The sequence below is a fragment of the Hyaloscypha bicolor genome (genome assembly GCF_002865645.1).
Source record: "Hyaloscypha bicolor E unplaced genomic scaffold K444scaffold_136, whole genome shotgun sequence".
Classification (NCBI taxonomy): domain Eukaryota; kingdom Fungi; phylum Ascomycota; class Leotiomycetes; order Helotiales; family Hyaloscyphaceae; genus Hyaloscypha; species Hyaloscypha bicolor.
Genome location: NW_020194638.1, coordinates 214,253 through 234,678, shown reverse-complemented (window position 1 = coordinate 234,678; position 20,426 = coordinate 214,253). Strand labels below are relative to the sequence as shown.

The 20,426-nt window shown below is 48.2% G+C and overlaps 6 protein-coding genes across 6 annotated transcripts; 2 read left to right on the top strand and 4 right to left on the bottom strand.

Moving 5' to 3' along the window:
• Positions 1–205: 205 nt before the first annotated feature.
• On the bottom strand, positions 206–1,441 carry K444DRAFT_655601 (NAD(P)-binding protein). The gene is made up of 4 exons (XM_024886025.1): positions 1,198–1,441; positions 935–1,132; positions 713–890; positions 206–598 (listed from the first exon to the last, which is right to left on the bottom strand). Exons 1-4 carry the CDS (start codon positions 1,379–1,381, stop codon positions 397–399), a joined length of 762 nt encoding a protein of 253 aa, XP_024730745.1. The 5' UTR covers positions 1,382–1,441; the 3' UTR covers positions 206–396.
• A 369-nt stretch (positions 1,442–1,810) lies between these two features.
• Positions 1,811–2,818, bottom strand: K444DRAFT_634658 (uncharacterized protein; the record flags this gene model as incomplete). The annotated part of the gene is made up of 3 exons (XM_024883770.1): positions 1,811–1,873; positions 2,001–2,403; positions 2,682–2,818. 3 exons carry the CDS (start codon positions 2,816–2,818, stop codon positions 1,811–1,813), a joined length of 603 nt encoding a protein of 200 aa, XP_024730744.1.
• A 911-nt stretch (positions 2,819–3,729) lies between these two features.
• Positions 3,730–5,221, bottom strand: K444DRAFT_634657 (uncharacterized protein; the record flags this gene model as incomplete). The annotated part of the gene is made up of 4 exons (XM_024883769.1): positions 3,730–3,830; positions 3,882–4,393; positions 4,792–5,088; positions 5,208–5,221. The coding sequence occupies 4 exons, from the start codon at positions 5,219–5,221 to the stop codon at positions 3,730–3,732; spliced, it is 924 nt and encodes a 307-aa protein (XP_024730743.1).
• Positions 5,222–5,812: 591 nt separating this feature from the next.
• K444DRAFT_540515 (uncharacterized protein) lies at positions 5,813–8,032 on the top strand (the record flags this gene model as incomplete). Its single annotated transcript, XM_024875719.1, has 3 exons — positions 5,813–6,211; positions 6,262–7,712; positions 7,771–8,032. 3 exons carry the CDS (start codon positions 5,813–5,815, stop codon positions 8,030–8,032), a joined length of 2,112 nt encoding a protein of 703 aa, XP_024730742.1.
• Positions 8,033–16,982: 8,950 nt separating this feature from the next.
• On the top strand, positions 16,983–18,744 carry K444DRAFT_618319 (glycoside hydrolase family 5 protein). Its single transcript, XM_024881291.1, has 4 exons — positions 16,983–17,622; positions 17,769–17,963; positions 18,014–18,159; positions 18,218–18,744. The coding sequence occupies exons 1-4, from the start codon at positions 17,050–17,052 to the stop codon at positions 18,570–18,572; spliced, it is 1,269 nt and encodes a 422-aa protein (XP_024730741.1). The 5' UTR covers positions 16,983–17,049; the 3' UTR covers positions 18,573–18,744.
• Positions 18,667–19,764, bottom strand: K444DRAFT_130580 (uncharacterized protein). The gene is made up of 2 exons (XM_024870449.1): positions 19,042–19,764; positions 18,667–18,995 (listed from the first exon to the last, which is right to left on the bottom strand). The coding sequence occupies exons 1-2, from the start codon at positions 19,563–19,565 to the stop codon at positions 18,761–18,763; spliced, it is 759 nt and encodes a 252-aa protein (XP_024730740.1). The 5' UTR covers positions 19,566–19,764; the 3' UTR covers positions 18,667–18,760.
• Positions 19,765–20,426: the final 662 nt, after the last annotated feature.

Sequence of the window (20,426 nt, the reverse complement as noted above, 5' to 3'; positions counted from 1 at the left end):
TGCGTTGTTCTATCTTATGAGCCTAAAATTTGTCCTATGGAATATTTGATAAATGCTCTAGTGAATACCTCTCATAAATTTGAATGGCGCAAAAGGCGTACTTGTACGTTAGCATGTCTCGTCTCAATCTACAGCGGAATTCTCTTGGAAACTTGCCGATTTGACTGAAAGGGAAGAGAGTAGAAAGCGGCTAATTCTGGACATGGGCAAAGCAGATAGAATGCAGTTATAACCTCTGGAAGAATGGTATGATTGCTTTCCTCAAACAACTATCACAAGGGGTTGCTCGAACATATTCAAGCAAACCACCTGCTTCCCTCTCCTCTATCTATTCTCTGGATGTTTAGATTTGAGAAGCCCCCCCCACTTTCCCACTTTCTCACCGCTTCGTCAGATTCAAGCCATCCACCCCCCATCGACTGTATGCACACTCCCTGTAACAAAACTACTCCCCTCACAAAGCAACCAACAAACCACCTCGGCAACCTCCTCTGGCTTGCCCAACCGATTCATGGGCATCACCGATACCGTTCGCTCTATATTTATGTCTTTGATTTCGGTGTCTAGGCCGCGCACCATTGGGGTATCGATCACTCCGCTGGTATCATCAGCTCTAACCTCTCCACTTTGATCTTTGGGTCCGTCCAAAGAATTATTGAGGGATTGAGGGAAGGAAGGAATGAAGGGAAGGGAGGAAGGGAGAAAAACATACGGCGCAATAGCATTAACCCTCACCCCACACCCACCACACTCCTTCGCCGCACTTTTAGTGAGACCGACAACTGCGTGTTTACTCGCTACATACGCACAGTTCCGCGCCATACCAATTGCACCTGCTACACTCGCCATGTTCACAATTGAAGCGAGCTTCTGCCCCTCCCCTCCTCTTTCTTCCCTTCTTCGATAAGAGATTTCATGGCTTTCAGCTCAGCACGCAAGCAGTTAAATATCCCCTTCATATTGACGTCGAGAATGAACTCGAATTCAGAGTATGGGTAGTCCTCGATAAGCGATATCCCAGTGGAGGGGCCAATAACACCTGCTAGATTTGCGGCTCCATCTAGTCTCCCATCTCGTTCCACAATGTCTGTGATCCATTCCTCCACCTTCTTTGCATCGCGGACATCCAACACTATTCTTTGCTATCAACATCATTTTGATTTAGGATCGAGAGGGTAAGCGAAAAGGGGTAAATACCGGTGCCAGTGACTACAGCACCGCTAGATTTCAGCTCCGAGACAACGGTTTCAAGCGCTTCTCCATTCAAGTCTGCAATAGCGAGTATCGCCCCCCTCTCGGCCAGCATCTTCGCAGTCGCTCGGCCGATTCCCGACGCGGCGCCCGTAACGGCAATAGCCTTCCCTTTAAGATTCGTCGACATTTCGCAAGACGTTGACTCGCGAGCTCAGCTTGGGTTGGAGAAGGAAACCCTGAGAGTAAATGACAAGGCTGTGAAGCAAGATCGCACCAAATACGGGATATGGTTTGAGATAAGAGAGCAGAATATGTAATAAGATCGGTGTAACATTGAGAGTTGTCAGGTCCTGATTCGCCGCCTCCCATGATGCGGAAGGTGGGGAAGCCGGACCAAGGCGCAGGTGCAGGTGCAGGTGCCGATGTGGGGAAAGAGAACGAGAGCCCAAGAAATAAAACGTAGCGTGACAAGGCTGGCACGGCCGTTCTGACGTATACCGTACCCTGGCCGTTCTACGTTTTATTTAGGAGGGAGAGAGTATATGACGAGATAGTTTCCCGTCTTGAGGCATGCAGAAAATCAACGATTGGTTCTCCAGAGTAACGGCAACTCGCCTCATGCGTAGTACTGCATCGAGAAGTAACTAACTGTCCAGGGGGCCGCAATGACAAAAAAAGACTATCAACTAATCATTGCGATTCAGCATCATCTTCTCTGAATTCATAGCGGGGAGTAGTAATTCAACAGCCACCAAAGCACCCCACTGCTCAACAACCCTAAACGGCACATACTCCAAGTCCTATACCTCACCTGTATCCACTCTCCCGCCTTCTCCCAAGTGCCAAGTCGTGTTCTCGTACTCTCTCGCTTTCAAAAACGTCCGATCGGGATTCGGATTCCCACTCCTTGCAAAGGCTGCCCGGGAATTGAGATCGAACTGTGAGATTGGGAGGCCATTCTCATCACGAAGCGGAAGACCCTGTCTTTTGATGTTGCCGAATTCGTAATACAACTCGCCGGAATGGCATTTGAAGGACGCTCCCTCCGGATCACCATTTGGATGAGAGGGTCTGCGAGGGGCGTCGCAGACAGGAGGGTTGGGATTCCGTCCTCTCATCTGGTAGGTTTTATTAACTTCGTAGAAGTACTGGCTTGGAGCAAACACGCTGTTGAGAACAGAGGCATAGGCGCTCGCCTGGTTAAAGCACCTAAATATTGAATCCGCCGCCACGTGACATTGAAGACATCGAGGGACGTGTTCATGGTTTTTGGTTGAGGGAAGAGATTGGAATGAGAGGCGATGAGCGATGAGTTGAAGCCGACTTTGGTGATAGATTCGGACAGGTCTTCGTCTGGATGTACGAGATGATTGCAGAACCATCATCGCGCATTTAGTCCTGCATAGGGTAGATGCTGGACGAATTTACTCCCGTTCAAGTTCAGTGGGAAGAGGTCGGGTAGGTGCCGTCTACCACTAGACACCTACCTGGCCACGGTTGCTGTCACCAAGGACGCTGCGGGCACGTTCTGAGGCAGCCAACTTGGGATGCGACAGTAGTGCAATTGGTTGTATCCAGGATTGAGTTCACTGCTGTTGTCATTACATCCGCAGAGCTGAGCCATGAAGAGTAAGTCGTCTCCTATCCTCCGCCGCCGAATTGCTAAGAGGAATTGCTCCAGTGAATTTACCAATCGATTTGGGCGATGCTAGCATTGCTCTGACAGATGCAACTCCTGCTGATTGTCCGAATGTGGTAATCCGATCTGGATCACCACCGAAATCTGAATATTATTCCGGACCTAATCCAAAGCATTGATTTGATCGACAAACCAGAAATTCCCTTTCGTCACACCATCATTGAGAGCTAGGAAGCCTAATGTTGGATAGTCGATAATTGATGGCAACCATCACCACCTCTCATCTCGAGGCTATATTTCCTCCATCGAACGTTGGGTCATTCGCAGTACCACCTGTGAAGGCTCCACCACGTATCCAGAACACAACAAACTTCAATTGTTTTGAACTTGCATGTGCTGAGAAATAGACAATCCTCCGAGCCTCCTTCTCCAGACTGCATGCGTTGTGAACCGTAAAGAAGTAGCATCAGAGCTGGAAGTCCCTTTATATGGCGTCGAATATGTGAATCTTCTGGGCTGCGGGGCATAACAAACCCCAAGAAACCTGAAGCTCAACCTATTTTGAAATCTTGGAGACATCAGGTCCGGTGTGATGAAATATAGGGTATGGATTCATACCCAGTGATATACCCATGGTTCGAATGGACCGTCACTTGCCACTGTGTAGTTGTATTCTGACAGGCCGAATTGGAGAAGGGGGCAGAATGTGTGCAGAGAGCTGGCTGGATCTGATGTGAGCTCGGGGTTGTAGTCGTGTTGGCTACGTTTCCGTGACCATCAATTGCTCGAGGTATTCGCAGTGGAAGCAATCCAGTATGTGGATTCACCATACATTTTCCTTGGGGTGTAAGGTAATCGAGAATCAGTTGTATGCTTGAAGGATTCGGCTCGAGGGACTACAATTGTTCTCCCAGTGTCGCGTACGCGCTAGCTACAGCAACTCCAGATTGGGGCGTGAGGAGGATAGTCCTGGAATCTGCGGAGGGGCTTTCGGGACCTGTTGACAAAGAGAGTTAGATCGAATAAGCACTGGGTAGATCTTGCTTACCGAGGAGCTCATTGTTAATTAAAATGGTCAGAAGAGAGCCTAGATAATTGGGAGAAGTGCAACAAACGAGATGTGTTAAGAGAAAGAACATGACGACAACCTTAAAAGCCATAGAGGCGCGTATCCGCAGATGCCGTAAGAAAAGAAACACGAATAACAAAGCCTCCAAAGAATTGTCGTGAGAAGAAGGCACAGCACAGAGAAAAAGAGTGACTTCTGGGGAAATGCCTACCTCTTGGTCAATCCGCTTGGGAATGAGCCGGCCTCTGGCTGGCCGGAAAAGCCAGCGAGGTGCTTTCATTTGGAGTAGAGAGAGCGAGGCATATCTGCCGGCAAGAGGCACGCAGTAGGGGCAGAAGACGGTGAAAGATGCGGCAGTCTTGAGGCCATCGTGATCCAGAACAGAATCACAGACGAAGTTCTCCGATGTTTCCGTGATTCGACAGTGGAAACGCTCCTCGGGAGTGGCTAACAGTGCGCGTCGTCGCGTTCCTAAGCGTAGATCCGATCGTCTGAAGAATGTGGTGGGGGAAGGGAAGGGGTACTTCAGGCTGAGTGGGATGAATATGAGGATGAAGATGCAGGCCGATCGTGCATCTTGACGGGATGGTGGAGCGGGTGGAGGTTAGAGGCTCGCTAAAACGTTGTTCCATCCGACCGGAACCGAGGGCACGTGGTATGGACCCCCTTTTCTGAAAAAGCGCCTCGGACTTTCTTGCTTCACTTGCCTCACTTGCCAACCTACCCTACAGATGAAAAAATTCGGCCCACCATGCACTCTCACACTTCCATCACTCCGCAAACTTGCAATCCCCTCACGTCACCGTCATCTTTGAGTCTTCTGTCAACTCGTGAGTAGTGAACCTGTGAGGAGGCATTAACGCCGCCCGAAGTGATTGGCCCAGCTTACCCTGGTTTGACGACGTGCATTGGCGAACCCTCTGCCCGCACCCCCTGGCTAGCCACCCGCCTCATGCCACCCAGTAATTCTCGCACATCCCCACTCTCCAAGAAACACAAGACGAGCAACATCCTGAATTTCAATCTCCAACCTCGACACTGATCAATCGTGCTGTGGTTATACGACGCGCTCGCCCTCACGGACTCGGCTGCCAAATACTCCGCGCCAATTTCTCCGCCCTGTTTGTGACCACCGACCAAATGCTCTAATATCAGGCTCCTGTCGGAGCGTTGGGGCTTGATATTGCTAGAGCACCCATAGCAGCTCGGTTGCTCCTTAGAGTTACAATAACTCCACCTTCTACTAATTCTCCGTGGGCTTGGTTTTGGGACGAAAAGGCCCGTTTTGCGGAGACTCAAGCTCACTCCGCCTTCCCCATCTCATGCCCCCACTTACGAGCTGATCTAAAACTCTGGCCACTCCGTACTGCAGCTGAGTACTTGTCACAGTTCAAAGCACCTCTCCTGCGAGCCGCCCCTCATATAGCCCAGCATCTAGTATCTTTCCGTAAGCGCGCCATCAGCTGCCCTGTCTTAATATCAAACCCCTCGCTATGCGGCACTGTTTCTGGAAGGCTTCCTTTCGGCCGTCGACCTCCGGTACCACCCCGTACTACCGACCCCAGATTTCCCGAGCTCTTGAACCTGCATGAGCATCACAGGGCTCTTCAAGTTCCTGGAGTCTGTCTTCCCGGTCGAGCACATCGTCTCGTCTGCCAATAACAGCCCCGGCCACATCTGTGGGGATTAACCTCGCACCCCTTCCGTCGTGCGCCCGCGGCAAGTAATCAATCTCTCGAAAATAGATATGGATTCCACCTCGACACAGCTCTCTTCATAATTCTCGAACTCGACGGTGCAAAATAGAGATTGATCCTTCTCCTCCACAATACATTGTTCCAACGAGCATTATATTTATCCTGACGGCTAAGCATCGATGAGCCCAACGGTCGGTCCTTTCTTCAGGCCCAATGTCGAGTTCCCCGGAGCCTTCCCCCACGTCTGTGGCGGGCGGTGGAAGAACCTTCTCCATGTCTAGGGACAAATTCAACATCGACATTCCCAACTCTCCTCGACTCACTCTCACCACGAACGGCAACCACGTCAATGGCGTCAACGGGAATGGGAATTTGAACTCGCCAAACCCGCTCAAATCGCCGAATGCACGCCGCGTTCAGAGCTTCTCGCGTGACGGCATTCTTGGATCCGCCCAGAAAACTAGGAATCTTTCTCAATCCTCTGGGGACAGAGAATCCATGACAAACGGTCTGAATCAAACCCGGCAGAACAGTGACGATGGAATAAATCCGTTGAAAAGAAGAAGCACCGATGCTGGACTCGACTACCCAAGGCGGAGGGCTACCATTGCTGTAAGTTATCTTTCCTGGCAGCTTCGCCTCCCACTGACGTTGTTTAACAGTGCGAGATATGTCGTTCTCGCAAGTCAAGATGCGATGGAACGAAGCCAAAGTGTAAACTCTGCACAGAGTTGGGAGCAGACTGTATTTATCGGGAGCCAGGAATAAAACTTGATGCTGGCGACAAGCTTATCCTGGAGCACCTCACCCGCATCGAGGGTCTACTCCAATCCAATCTGGTCGGCCAAACGAATGGCCTCGTACTCTCTGCGAATTCGCCATCCATCAATGGCGCAACAACTATCAGCAATGAGGATATTATGATGCAGAATAACGTCAATTTCGTCTCGATGATTCCTGCCTCTGGTCTCGGAACCTGGACGTCGGTTGGCACGAATATTTCGACTATGCCAAAAGTGCACACCAATGCAGCACTACACCTCCTTCAATGGCCTTTGATACGAGATCTGGTGTCGAGACCTTACGATCCACAAATTCTACTCCAGCTGGAAATGGCTCGAGAACCTCTCCCACTTTCCAAGGCCCCATGTCTGGACCTTTCGAATACGTCAGCCTATATTGAGGCTTTTTTCGCAAAAGTCAATGTCTGGTATGCATGCGTCAACCCATTCAATTGGCGAAATTACTACCGTATTGCACTTTCGAATGGATTTCGCGAGGGGCCGGAGAGTTGCATTGTGTTGTTGGTACTCGCTCTCGGTCAGGCCAGCTGTAACGGGTCTATTTCTAGACTCCCACTGGGCGAAGATCCCCCAGGACTGCCATATTTTGCAGCAGCATGGGCTCTACTCCCTGGCTTGATGACTCGCAATTCCGTGCTATCAGCACAATGCACGGTCCTGGCTTCGGCATATCTTTTCTATCTGGTCCGGCCCCTGGAAGCTTGGACACTACTTGCAAGTACCAGCACCAAGCTACAACTGCTTCTCTCGGCCCCTGGACGGGTTCCGGCCGCTCAACGGGAGCTCAGCGAACGGGTTTACTGGAACGCTCTTCTCTTTGAGTCCGATTTACTTGCCGAAATGGATCTTCCCCACTCCGGAATTGTCCAGTACGAAGAGAGTGTCGGGCTCCCTGGCGGATTCGAGCCCGAAGATGAAGAATCTGTGGGACGAGACGACCTCTGGTATTTCCTCGCGGAAATTGCTCTACGAAGGCTCCTCAACAGAGTATCACAACTAATTTACAGCAAAGATTCCATGGCTTCAACACAAAGTCTGGAGCCGGTAGTGGCTGAACTAGACTACCAGCTCACTCAGTGGTACGACAGCTTACCGCTGCCCCTACAATTCCCGTACTCTCGGTCCATGTTGAATGATCCGGTGCAAACGGTGCTCAGACTGCGGTATTTTGCGTGTAAGACAATCATTTACCGACCATATATTCTGGCTGTGCTGGATAATGAGCAGGCGGCGATGGATCCGAGTGTGAGGGAGAACTGTCGGAAGTGTCTCGAGGCAAGCATCAGACAGTTGGAGCACATCACTGCCCAGTACGTCAACCTTCTCTTCCACATAATATATTCATGCATATATCTAATGTCTCAACAGCCATGCTGGACACATGCCTTACCTTTGGCAAGGAGCCCTCTCCATCGTCAGCCAGACCCTCCTTGTCATGGGCGCAACAATGTCGGTGTCACTTTCCTCCATCCTCGCCACCTTGGTCCCAAGTCTCGACACCATAGACGCAATTATCAATGGTGTTATCTTAGAGATCGAGCTGTACGCACACCTTGCGCCATCCATCAGCCTCTCGAGCGAGATTCTCAGGGAAGCAGAGATGCGACGTCGGACTTTCTTAGGTGGATAAGCCTCCTCCTGTAACAACACATAAACACGAAATCGCCATCTCATCACGACTCATGAATCACGGCCGCCACTAGACTGCGACTACGACACCTGCAACGGCATACAAAAATCCAAATGCGAAAGCGGCAACACCCCTTGACCCGCCATGTTACCGCACCATCCGAATTTCTAAAAACAACGGCCCGACTGCATTCGGCAGTCGGCCGACAGCTTACAGCACATATCAAACCATCTGGTCCCCTATTCCAGCTCTCGCCGTCCACCTTGAGCCAATCTCACGATACTGGTGAGTGTGGCTGGGCAGCACCTGGGCTCTGATTCGCTTGAGGATATTCGGGCCGTCATGCCGGGTGCTGAGTGAGCTGCCCCACGGGTGAGGCGACGCAAATTGAAATCAATCTGTTCAGCCAGTCCGGGGGTCGTGATGCACCGCCACGCTTTATCATCGATGCAGAGATGTGAGAAATGGGGGGGGCACCATTCGGGACGCCCCGCGGAGGTTTGGAGGGGACGCCGCGACTCACGTGGGAAAGATGCAGAGCTGAGAAGTCGAAAAGAGGGTGTTTATATTGCAGTGGTGTACATGGAAGTAAAAGGTGAAGGGTATTGGGCTCCAAGGGAGCAGAACAGGTAGGAGGGGGATTGCTGGCAACCCGTCAATTAACGATCACTTCCTGCATTCAAGGTTGGGCATATGGGGGCACACAGGATTGGAGCAGCATCACATTCAAATCATTTCTATATTGCATTGTACAGAAACAATCAAAATATCGAAGCATCTCCCTTCCATTTGGAATTCCCGCTGAAAAGGAATTGGCTCCCAGTATTCTAAACCCAGCCTCCCAAGATCCAAACAAATACCTCATTCCCAATCTCAAATTTATATTCAAATTCAAATCCAACGAATCGGTGAAGGAGAGAGAAGGAAACTGATACATCACAATCAGATCCGATCCTCAAATCAATCAAACTTATCTCGGTTACCACATTAAGGATCGCTCCTTACGTCCACTACACCCCCGAGAGGTCGGTATATACCTACCCACCACCCGGCCACTGTACGAGCTGCGCGCCGTGCCCCTCGTTGTTGGGATTCTGGGACCCCGTATTGTGTGCCCCTCCTTCCCGTTTTGCTGCGGGGAATAAGAGATGAGGTGCATTCGAGGCGAGGACTGTGAGGTTCTAAATGCGGTTCTTTTCGGAACTGAAACGAGATTCCAGAATTGTACATAAATTGGGAAATGTCAGCAATGCACAGGCAAGACCCATGTAGCGATGCATAGTGAAGCCCACATCGCATATCCCTCACATCACATTCCTATATCGGTTCGGAGAATCCAGCTAGAAAATCAAGTGTGAGTTGGCCGGCCATACGGTACCAAGCTTAAGTGCTACCCCTGCAGGTAGCAATCCCAAAACGCGGAGGAGGGGAGGAGGGGAGAGGTCACGGATGCGGGGAGTCCGAGTTGAAAGAGAACGGATGGAAATGGGAGCTAATGCAGGTCGTGTACGCAAGTGAGGTAGCATGGCGAGTAGCCGCGACGCGGGGTTACCGGGTAATTCGAAGTCTGGTGAGATTAGGGATGTATGGATTTGTAATATAATAATTATATAATAACGCCAATTGGCGTAATTATATAATAACGGTCTTGCCATTATTATACTTTATTAAATCAAGTATAATTTACGCATAAGCTATGCATAAATAAAGCAAATTTGGGCGTCTTTGTTCGTTTAAGGCAAGGGCAACCGACTACCCTGTCTTCCTTACGAGCCAGCCTTTCCATAATAGGTTAGCGTATAATAATAATGTAATAACGCATTTTTGTCCGTTATATTACATTATTATATAACAACCCTCCAAATTATATAATTTTTTCATCCCTAGGTGAGATATGGATCTCGAAACCCTAGATTGGGAAAGGATAATTGGGAATAACAAGGAAAGGAGCTTGAAAGTTCTTGGAATGCAGTGCGCTGGTGTTTGGGTTTGAGTAATAGAGAGAGAGAAGGGCTTGTGAGCAGCTGGAGAGTGAAAATGGGGGAGGGGCTGGCGTTGAAGGAGCAGCGCCTGAAGCACGAGCTATTTTTGGATTCAAATTTACTTGTGAAAGGGCAGTGTAGATAGTATAATTGGAAAAGATATTTTTCTAAAGGACGAATGAACTGTGTGCTGAGACGCTGATGCTGGAGGGCAAGGTACGGGGAAACGAGTCTCGTAGCTTGCACGTGATACGTCCTTTTTGCGTTGAAAACTGTGTGAAAACCATTAAGTATAGCATAAAGCGGGACATCGTGCTTAGGGCAAACGCGTTCAAGTGATCAGGACATAGAATGAACCGAATTTTTGCCCCATGACTGTTCATGAGCGATCCAAAACATCAAATCAGATTATACTGAGGAATCAAGCTTCTTATATGAACCCACTAGGCAACAGAGTGAGTATATATCGCCTTTAAATCAAAGACCTGACTAACTTGTGGCGCAGCACGGTCAACTAGTTTGGAGAAACTTGTGGCTTCGAGGGAAAACGACGGTAGAGGCAGAGGAAGGGGCTGGAATTGAGAGATACCATGATGATATTAGAAGCTGTTAAGACCTATAAGCAAACTCCGATTGATATTCCACTGTTGTCTTGACATGGTTATTGTCTTGTCGAAAGAAAAGGAGAGAATGCGGTTCCCGCAAACTAGCGTGAGATTAGCGAGTCCGCCCCCCCTGATTCAGGTGCCACCAATAGTTTTCAGGCTATTGACTCGCTAGAAATAGTAGATCGTTAAAATTTGCAGCGCCGTTCGCCGTAATCTCCCGTCGCCAATCCATCCCCCTCTCACCCCATCATGTGATCCCTCAGACTGCGCGTTTCAATAATGGGATGAGAGTCAGTAACATTATTATCGAAGTTCACAACAAGAAGCACCTGTTTCAATCTAACGGTATCCCCATCTTTGGCCCGCTCATCTGCGGCACGTCTTTCCAGCTCAACCCGCCCATCGAACCTTGATCTCGCTCCCGCTCCCCACACACCGCCTTTTATTCGAGATCCAGGCCGCACGGGAAAAGGAAACATGAAATCAACAGTCTGTTGCACGTCTGCAGTTTCGTACTTTGGTACCTAGATCTCGTTTCCAATGTTTTCGTGGTTGATGGATTCCCGTTCTCGCTTATAAAAAAAAGCACTTCCTCAGTGACGTTAACCCCCACCTAAACTCCCCATTCATGCATCTCTCCTTCCACTAATCTCTCCACCGAGCTCATTCGAGAACATCTCGCCGGAAGATCTCACATCTGTTGCATGTCGCAGTTACGTACTTGGTAACCTAGCTCTCGTTTCCGTCGTTTTCCTTGTTCATCGTGGGGCGATGTTGTGCCTGAACACCAAATAAAGGTTGGCGTCGATAAGCCCCGAGGCGCGCCGAAGTCTGGTAAATTGCCTTCTAATGCCGACCTACTTTTGAAACGAGATTTGAATTTGTTAAGCCGAGGAAATAAGTCCAGATTTACAGCTCACGACGCCAAGGACATTAGTTCCGGGACATCCGGTTTGCTTGCTTTTTTCGTCGTGCGTGGGAATTTGGAAAGAATGATATAGTGTTGTAGTGGCGAATGTCTCTTTAAGCAGAGATCGGGACCGCTAGGCAGGGACTAAAATCGGAAGATTGATTCTTGACAGAAAATTATTAAGCAATACAGTAGCTCCACAGAACGCCTTGAGAACTTCGATTGTCTCTCGATAAATTCTCTTTGACTTTTTCCGTGCTGGAAGTTTCCGTTGCCCCTGAATCACAAGTCTGCCTCGCTAATTTGGAGTTAAGCGCCCCTGAGCCAAAAGCTGACCACCATTCATGCGTTCCTCAGAATTGAGTTTAATGCAGGCATCGCAGAACAAACGCAAACCTTCCAGAGTGAGCAGATTAGAGGATGTCTCAGATAATCCCCGTGGAGACCATGGTAATTTCCGTGTCACCGTCAGCAACGCCTCCTGACCGCATATTTCGCTGTTGAGGCATCTCCCGAAAGCTAGAATCTTAAGATGATGGCGATTATACTGGATAGAGTGGGAGATTTGGCCCGAAACTCCCTTGCTTCTTCCTCATTTACCTCTAATATTGGGGATTGGATCGTGGTGTTTTTTCGGGCGAAGGCCTAGGAGAATCGAGGCGCCGATGATGATGATGATGATGATGATGATGATGATGATGATGATGATGATGATGATGATAATAATAATAATAATAATAATAATAATAATAATAATAATAATAATAATAATAATAATAATAATAATAATAATAATAATAATAATAATAATAATAATAATAATATAATAATAATAATAATAATAATAATAATAATAATAATAATAATAATAATAATAATAATAATAATAATAATAATAATAATAATAATAATAATAATAATGATTATTTTTACGTTTATGAGCTATGGTAGGTCAACCTCCGAAGGTTATAGAGACGTGCTCAGCTAAATATTTAATACAAAGTCCTATTTATATAGAATAGCGAAAACCACGAAGAGAAAAAGGCGGCCTCTATAATAAATACCCCCGAGCCCCGACCCCGCTGTATTTCAGTGCCCCTGTATATCCTAGAAAGCATTCAAGCATAAGCGGTCACGCTGAACGGCTTGTGGCTATGAACCTCCCACGGCCAGTTAGGGTGGCTACCAGACATTATACAGTTCTAGAGAGGGGTATCTAGACTTTTGAAAGCTCGAATCCAGATAGCTCGACGCGAGTCAAAGCCTCCTTGTCAACTCTGTCGCAATATGGCCATAGAATCTTCCTCTCCGGTAGTAATATGAGCGCGAATAACGAAGGCGTAGTACCAAAGACCCTTCTAGTTCTCCCCACTAAGCCCTCTAACTCCTCTAACCCTCTCCCTATACAAACTCGTAAAGCGTCTTTGGGCGCGGTATTCTCCTTCTCTCGGATCTGCCAAACGCCTCCCTCAGGTCCTTCTATCCTTATATATATATAGATGTATATGATTAATGGTCGGCAGGAGGTAAAGGGCATAGTAGTGGGGTTGAAATCTGAGAGGTCGGTAAGGGAACATCTCCTTGCGTTGCTTGTTTTGTGATTTAGTCCTAGCCTAAGAGTATGAAAGCCCTTGGTATCCAGCCTGCACTGCGTGGAAGTGCTGAATCGTCGCAGGCCTATCGAGGCACCGAAGTTGGTGGACTAGGGAATGACAGAATCTTTGAGCAGTGGTATGTGGTATGCTATTTTTATCGAATCTCTTGCCAATTCCATTATGGCCAGATCATTCTATTCTCAAATTATTTTGTTCACTGCGAATCTGCGATGGGTTTAGGTGTTGGACTTCTAGCAATGTGCTCCTTGTTCACGGCTTGGGGACTGGACTCGCCAATTTGGAGCTAAACTCCCCTGGGTGAAAGATACAAACTCCAAGACCATCAATGCTTGAATTCAGGAATCATAGGTGAGCCAGGGATGGCATTGGAGATATATCTAGTCCATCTGAACGAGAAGTCACACGTGGATGGCGCATGGAACTCAGTCGTGCCTCTGGCTTGGGCAGATATCTTCAACCAAGGAATCAATGCTTGGGAGAAACGATTGGTTTGCGTTGAAGCACTTTCTGATTTCCGAAAGGCATCTTGTGCCTCCTGATTCTGTCAATATCGTCGACGAAGGAAGGAGGCTTGGGTTGACGTTTAGGAAGTCCACGCATCTCCAAAACCGCTCTCAACCCATATCCAGTCGTTTTACGAGTATCCAGGAATGAACACCATTGCTATCTCCCCAGGCTCGGATTCCAAATAATGCCCCAAAACCGATGCTCCCACTGAAGGCGAAGACTTTAAATAACATGCCAGCACTCATTCTCCCATCGAAGGGCCAGATTTCGAACAACGCTGCAAGCCACATCTCTGCACCCATGTGGAAGCAAGTCATTTCACTTGCACGTGAGAGGCCGAAACCACTCCCACCCAATATCGTTCTCCCACGAGTGAATATCTTGTATTTTGTGACTTGGTGAAAAGATACGCAATCCATCAAGGGAGCTGTCCGCAGACAAACGACCCAGCTTGGAGATCTTCACTGGAGCAGCTCGAGATTGATGATCCACAGTATCAAAATGCCCTGGGCCATGCTCTGTTGGCCGACCATGCCAATAGAGCATGGCTCAAAGAAACCACTGGAGATGGTTGGGCCTGAGAACCATCGGAGAAACGACGAGTCATCGAGAAACTAGCAATCTGGCACAAGAACGGCTCATTCGTCAACCTCCATTCGACACCGCTGTGAGAGAAAGATCTCACTCTCTGCGTCTCCGTTCCATTTCACGAAATTAAACGCAACTACTCCTGTAATCTTCCAGCCTTTGCAAGCTACGGCGACGCAATTAAGCAAGGAAACAATTGGTTGTACACGATTGGGTTTCGTGAGGCTCTGAATTATCCTTTGCCTCAAACCCCGATTCAAGGTCGATAATTGAACGACCTTTATTCCGGCTTGCACATCTTCCTACGGGGGTCCATATTCTCGCATTCGAAGTTTCTCAAGCTTCTCTTGAAGCATCCGGTACCGTTTTGGGGAGATTTGGAAAAGAAATACGAAATCTATCCCGCAAGCTATTTCGCATCGAATGCCGGGAACAGAGCTAAGAGGTATGAATATTCTCCAGCTGCTCTCTCCACAATTGAATGCCTCGCAAGATTTTTGGCATTCCTTTCCATCCTTTCCATCCTTTCCTAACATCCCATGAGGACTCCCCAACAATCAAGCTGCGTCGACCCATCGAAATGCCCATACCCAGCGAGCTTTGAAGCATTCAAAATTTTGACTGGACTATACTGACTCGAGACTATCCAGGCGTGAATGGTTCAAGACACTTGAGCTGGACTCGCCGCCTTCTCTTATGTCAATACTACAGAGTGGTACAATAGGGTTGCTGAAATTGAATGGAGTAAGAAGTCGCAAGGAATTCGGAATACGATAGAAAATCATGCAAGAGTGCTGAAAGGAAAGGTTCTCGCGCAAGTTCGTGGCCTGCGGTTGATGAGATATTTGGATATTCTCTTAAGATGATTTTCAGGGAAGAGTGGGAAAGCTTCGGGCGACGAGGGCCTCGTGGTTAAAAGTTATTGGCATGGGTGATTTTACTACCATGGTTTCAAAGCACTTGCAAGCATAATGGGCTTCCCTATTATTGGACGAGAAGAGAAACAGACCACAGTCAATAAAGCAAGAATAGAGAAGGAGAGGCTTGACAACGAGCGATTTGTAGAGTTTGGAATCGCAGACTCAAAGTACTATTTTGTCCCCGAACATGACAAACGCCAAGTGAACGCACTATCATTATCGAGAAATCCAATTCCGCCCAAACGACGAGCACCCCGCCTCCCTCACATAGCCCCTCAGCCACAAACCCTACCTCCGCCGCGCCCACCAAGAACATCAGGGGTCAGTACTATGTGTCGAGTAGTTGTGCCCACCAGTCTCAAGAAGCTGAAAAAGAAAACTAGGAGGAAATATCGATTTTAGTTCTAGAATGCATCAAGAACCTGCCCTTTTACGTTGACAACATGTAAGACTTACCTTCATCGTTTGACACTATCAGCAATCCCTTTTGACTCAAAGAGGTAGTCAGCACATTTGATACGAATCGCTGTAGTGCGGTATCTTGGTCCCAGTCGGACAACCCCGCCCATCCCTTCCTCCGCCGAGGCCATGTGGGAATGAGGGGCTCAGGAACAATTACACCTGAAAATTTGAAGTCCGGTAATCGATCTGGCGCTCCGCCTAGAAGAATCCACTAGCCAACCGCCCATACCCCCCAACCGCCCACCCCCAAAAAATCGATTTTTAATTATACCTTCATTATAATTACAAATCCTATTACATATTAATACTTTATAGTATTCTCGATATTCTGATAGCTATATATTTATTTCAAACCAGTAATGCGGCTAGAATTGCTCATAAGGTAGTGATTTTGTTATTCTTGCCCCGCTATCAAATCCCTCACTGAGCCTCGCTAGAGGTAGAACACCAAAATTTTGGGAATTTTTTTAAAGTACTAGGAAATGCTAAAAACTTCCTGAATTACTATACCAAGGTCGCTGATTACAAATATTTACTCAAAATTTCGGTTTTATGCCGTTGTTGTGGTGAAAAGGGGTAAGCAGGTGGGGGGTTTGGGCAATTGGCAAGTGGATTTTTCTACCTTACAGGCAATTCTAGCCGCATTACAAGGTTAAAATAAATAGACAGTTATCAGGATATCGAGAATACTATAAAGTATCAATGAGTAATAGGATTTGTAATTATAATGAAGGTATGATTAAAAATCGATTTTTTGGGGGTGGGCGGTTGGGGGTATGGGTGGTTGGCCAGTGGATTCTTCTACCCTGTCAGGCCCCACCCCCGACGCGATGCCCATGCTGCGCTGCTACTGGAGGCTTCCCACAGCCTGAAACGGGACCCTTGCGCCTCAATCTAGGAACCTTGGAACCACCTTCAATCACCAAATTTCTGTCAGTTGCTCACCACTCATGCTTGAAGGAACGGACCGACTGTGGTGCACTCCGTTAGATCTCTTCCGTGGTGAGCAGGGGCAGAAGTCCGGTAATCTGACATTCCTCTAGCCGTATATAGCCTTTGTTTGCTGCTTAGCGATTTTGCTTACTGTAAAGGGACGACTCTCCTGATCCATGGCCAGTCTTATGAAGCTTATGGCTGCTTCCTTCCTGCCTGATGGTCAACATATGCTCGTATCAAGCATCGCCCGTTACTCTCCGTCTCGTTTTCACGTATGCTATCAACCTGGAGATGTCAAGTGACTTTTTTCGAAGTAAAGACTTCCATTAGGATAATCGCGCAATGTTGACCTCAGCCTCACAGCTGAGCTGGGCAAAACGTTTGGCGCAGTCGGTTACGACCCTTGAATCCTCCAGACCCATAAATACTCATATCATCCCGCTCTGTGAACACTGGCTTCTTTACCTCATCTTTTATACCCTTCCATTATGATGTTAGTCACATCCATGACTTTGCTGGCTCTTGCCGCCTCGCCAGTGCTGGCTTGGCTCCCAGGAGAGCACAAGGAAATCTACGCTCGGGATGGAACGAACCTTTTCAACAACACTGCTTTAGGAGGCGACTCGACTTCCAAACGCTGGCTTCAAGCATCAGGAAAAGTCCGGGGAGTCAATATGGGGTCACTCTTCGTCTTCGAGCCCTGGATAGCAGAAACTGAATGGGCAAACATGGGCTGCGGTGGCCAGGCGTCAGAATTCGACTGCGTTTCTCACCTTGGACAAGCACAAGCAAATTCAGCCTTCCAAACCCATTGGGACTCGTGGATTACTCAGGCAGATATTGCTCAGATGCAAAGTTACGGGTTGAACGCGATCCGGGTCCCTGTGGGGTACTGGATGATGGAGAGTCTTGTTTATGCGGATAGTGAGCATTTCCCCCAGGGAGGCATTACCTATTTGGAGAGATTGTGTGGGTGGGCAAGTGATGCGGGGTTTTATATTATCATTGATTTGCATGGTGCGCCTGGGGCTCAACAGCCGGGCAATTCAGATACCGGACAAGTGAGTCTTATCCAAGCATCTGAGTCTAGCATCGAAATCTAGTTCCTTTTTACGCAAGAAGACGAGTCAAGTGACTTGGGCACTGCAAAATACTTTTTGACTGGGAAGGTATTTCATCAGACGGGAGGCTTACCAATTTAAAACAGAATGCTCCATCAGCCGGCTTTTACGTCGACTACCAATACGCCCGCGCAGAGCAATTCCTCTCCTGGCTCACAAATCTCATCCACACTACCTACGCCTTCCGCAACGTCGGCATGATCGGTATAGTCAACGAGCCCATCCAGAACGCCGACACGGTAGTCACGATGCGCTCATCGTACTACCCCGGAGCCTACAACGTAGACTTTTCTACCTCAATCGCTTTAACTTCCTAGCTGACATATAGAAGGCAATCCGAAGCGCAGAACGAGCACTCGGGGTCACGCAGAATAATTTTCTACACGTACAACCCATGAATGAGCTCTGGTTTGCAGGAGATCCGAACCAGTTCTTTGACTTGGCCAATACGGTATCTCTGGCTTATGATGATCATCGGTTCGCCTTCCCCCTCTTTGTTTCAGCCAAATCAAAACGTAGAACTTACACTATTTAGATACCTGAAGTGGGCTGGTGTTCCAACCTCCCAATACGACTACTTGTCAAACACCTGCAACGACAATCGCAACAGCGACAACAACACTCCCACCATCGTCGGCGAGTTTAGCCTCAGTGTCCCGGATGACGTTCAGTGGACACCGGATTGGGATCCCAGCACACAGCAAGCGTTTTATAGAAAATGGTTTGCGGCGCAAGTTACGAAGTATGAGCAGGATACTAATGGGTGGGTCTTTTGGACTTGGAAGAGCCAGCTGGGCGATTATAGGTGGAGTTATCAGGATGCGGTCGCTGCCGGGGTGATTCCGGGGAATGTTGCGGATGTTGATCAAGGGGCTTGTAATGGGTACTGAGGAAGAGGACAAACAAGTTTCAGATGAGGACTGAGAATATTTTATGGTTTTCAATTGCATGTCAAGTCGACCAGGACAAGGAAACTAGGCCGTTTTCTTCAAAGCAATTAACGCCATCCCAAACGTTGCTAAGCAGCAAATTACGCGTGATTAGAAAGAGGGGGAAATAATAGGAATTTGTGACCATATCAACGCCCCAACCACCCATGCGCATCTTTCAAATGCCGCTTTAAATTATCTTTTCTGGAAAACTCCTTGCTCGCATACCCACACCCCTTTTCTCGACAGAAGTATCGTTCAGGTGGCAGAACCCCAGGGTGGCTTGTCTGAACATGTCTTTTCATATCTTTTGTTTCTGGGAAGCGAAGGCTGCACGTGGGAGATAGACATGTAACCCGCGGGTTGTGCCTTTTTTGGTGTCGTCTGATGTGTTGATCAATGAGGGTTCTTGGGGCGGAAGGAGACTTACTTCAGGTATTGGAAGCTGGTGTAGGAGCGAATGGGTTGGAAGACAGTGCAGATGTAGGGTTTTCTAGAATCAGGTGGGGTGGAGGACGACGACTGAGTTGGCGGGGACGAGGAAGGCATGGGTGGTGACTGATGATATGGTATTGTTGTGTGCGAGGTATTGGAAGGGGGGGGACTGGTCAACGATGATGATGTCCAAGGAGTAGAATCAGGAGTAAATGTGTCTGGAGGGGTTAGTGGAAAGATTAATTGGCCACTATCCGACACAAATGCTCGCTCCATGTTTGCACCATCACTTGACATAGATCCTGGTAATTGTGCCATTGTAGTTTCATCAAGTGGCTGGCCCATCCAGTTCATGTCAATATCGCCAGGGTCAAAAAAGTCAAGATCACTCCAGTCAAACTCGTTGGGTTGCCAAAATGGATCAAAGTTGGTGAAAGGTTGAGTGTACACCTGGTCGGGTTCAGAGCCAGGGCTAGTCAAGTAAGGGTTATCATGCGGGTTGAACATGGCGGAAGCCATGGTGAACCAAAGGTTTTATGGAAGTTTTTTGGATGTGGTCGAATGTATGGGTGCGTGGAGAAGCTTGAAGGCCGTTTGACGAGTGAGAAGGTTTTGATGAAGGCTCCAAGCTCAGTAAGTTTTTCGACAGTTACTGAGGTCTATGAACTGTGTTAAATCCCAAAGGGACAACAACCACAGCGCATATCATTACATCCAGGACCTCCACACGGACAACAGAGCCATTCCCAATGGTTGCATCCGGGACCGGGGTCGGGTGATTCGTGGCTATCAACACCATAATCGGCGCCCCGTGGAGGTTCGTGGCCATTGTATGAAGACTCGCAAGCGAGCACCGAGAGCATTGAGTGATGCATATGGCTCTAAATTTTGAGAATAAGTTCTTGAATGCACAGAGGAAAGGGGGATGAACTACGCTATGGCGGGAAGTTGCTGAGAAGCCAGGTGTTTCAAAAAGACGGGCGGTGGTGATGAGCTTGAGCGTGTGAGAGAATATTTCGGAAAGCTTTGGAGGAATTTAGGTTCAAGAGTTTGCAGATGAAAGAAGAATGCGGATAGACGCCTGGGGCAAGCCAGGAATTAAATAAAGCAGCCACATTTAGAGGCCCCCGAAGGCTTCATATTAGCCAGGGATTCAAGGCCAATCAAGAATGTCCTGATTTTGAGACCAAAATGGCAGATCAAATCAAGCGAGAGGCCCCTCGAATCAACATGCAATTCAGAGGCTCCGCCTCACAGAAGGGAGGGGGGCCTCTCAAAAATTTGGGTAACACAAGGCTACCAGCCAATCTTGGTGGTATCACCGAGCCAGGGCGCACAGTAAGGCATATTCACGCTCTGATAAGGCACACCACCAGACTC

Excerpts from the sequence above, each read along its gene's own strand:
- K444DRAFT_655601 (XM_024886025.1), bottom strand. The coding sequence starts at position 1,381 with ATGTCGACGAATCTTAAAGGGAAGGCTATTGCCGTTACGGGCGCCGCG. Across the intron at positions 1,133-1,197 it reads TGCTGTAGTCACTGGCACCG|TGTTGGATGTCCGCGATGCA; the intron begins GTATTTACCCCT and ends AGCAAAGAATAG. Across the intron at positions 891-934 it reads GGGGATATTTAACTGCTTGC|AAAGAGGAGGGGAGGGGCAG; the intron begins GTGCTGAGCTGA and ends GAAGAAGGGAAG.
- K444DRAFT_618319 (XM_024881291.1), top strand. The coding sequence starts at position 17,050 with ATGATGTTAGTCACATCCATGACTTTGCTGGCTCTTGCCGCCTCGCCA. Across the intron at positions 17,623-17,768 it reads GCAATTCAGATACCGGACAA|AATGCTCCATCAGCCGGCTT; the intron begins GTGAGTCTTATC and ends AATTTAAAACAG. Across the intron at positions 17,964-18,013 it reads ACTACCCCGGAGCCTACAAC|GCAATCCGAAGCGCAGAACG; the intron begins GTAGACTTTTCT and ends GACATATAGAAG.
- K444DRAFT_130580 (XM_024870449.1), bottom strand. The coding sequence starts at position 19,565 with ATGGCTTCCGCCATGTTCAACCCGCATGATAACCCTTACTTGACTAGC. Across the intron at positions 18,996-19,041 it reads ACCAGCTTCCAATACCTGAA|ACGACACCAAAAAAGGCACA; the intron begins GTAAGTCTCCTT and ends TCAACACATCAG.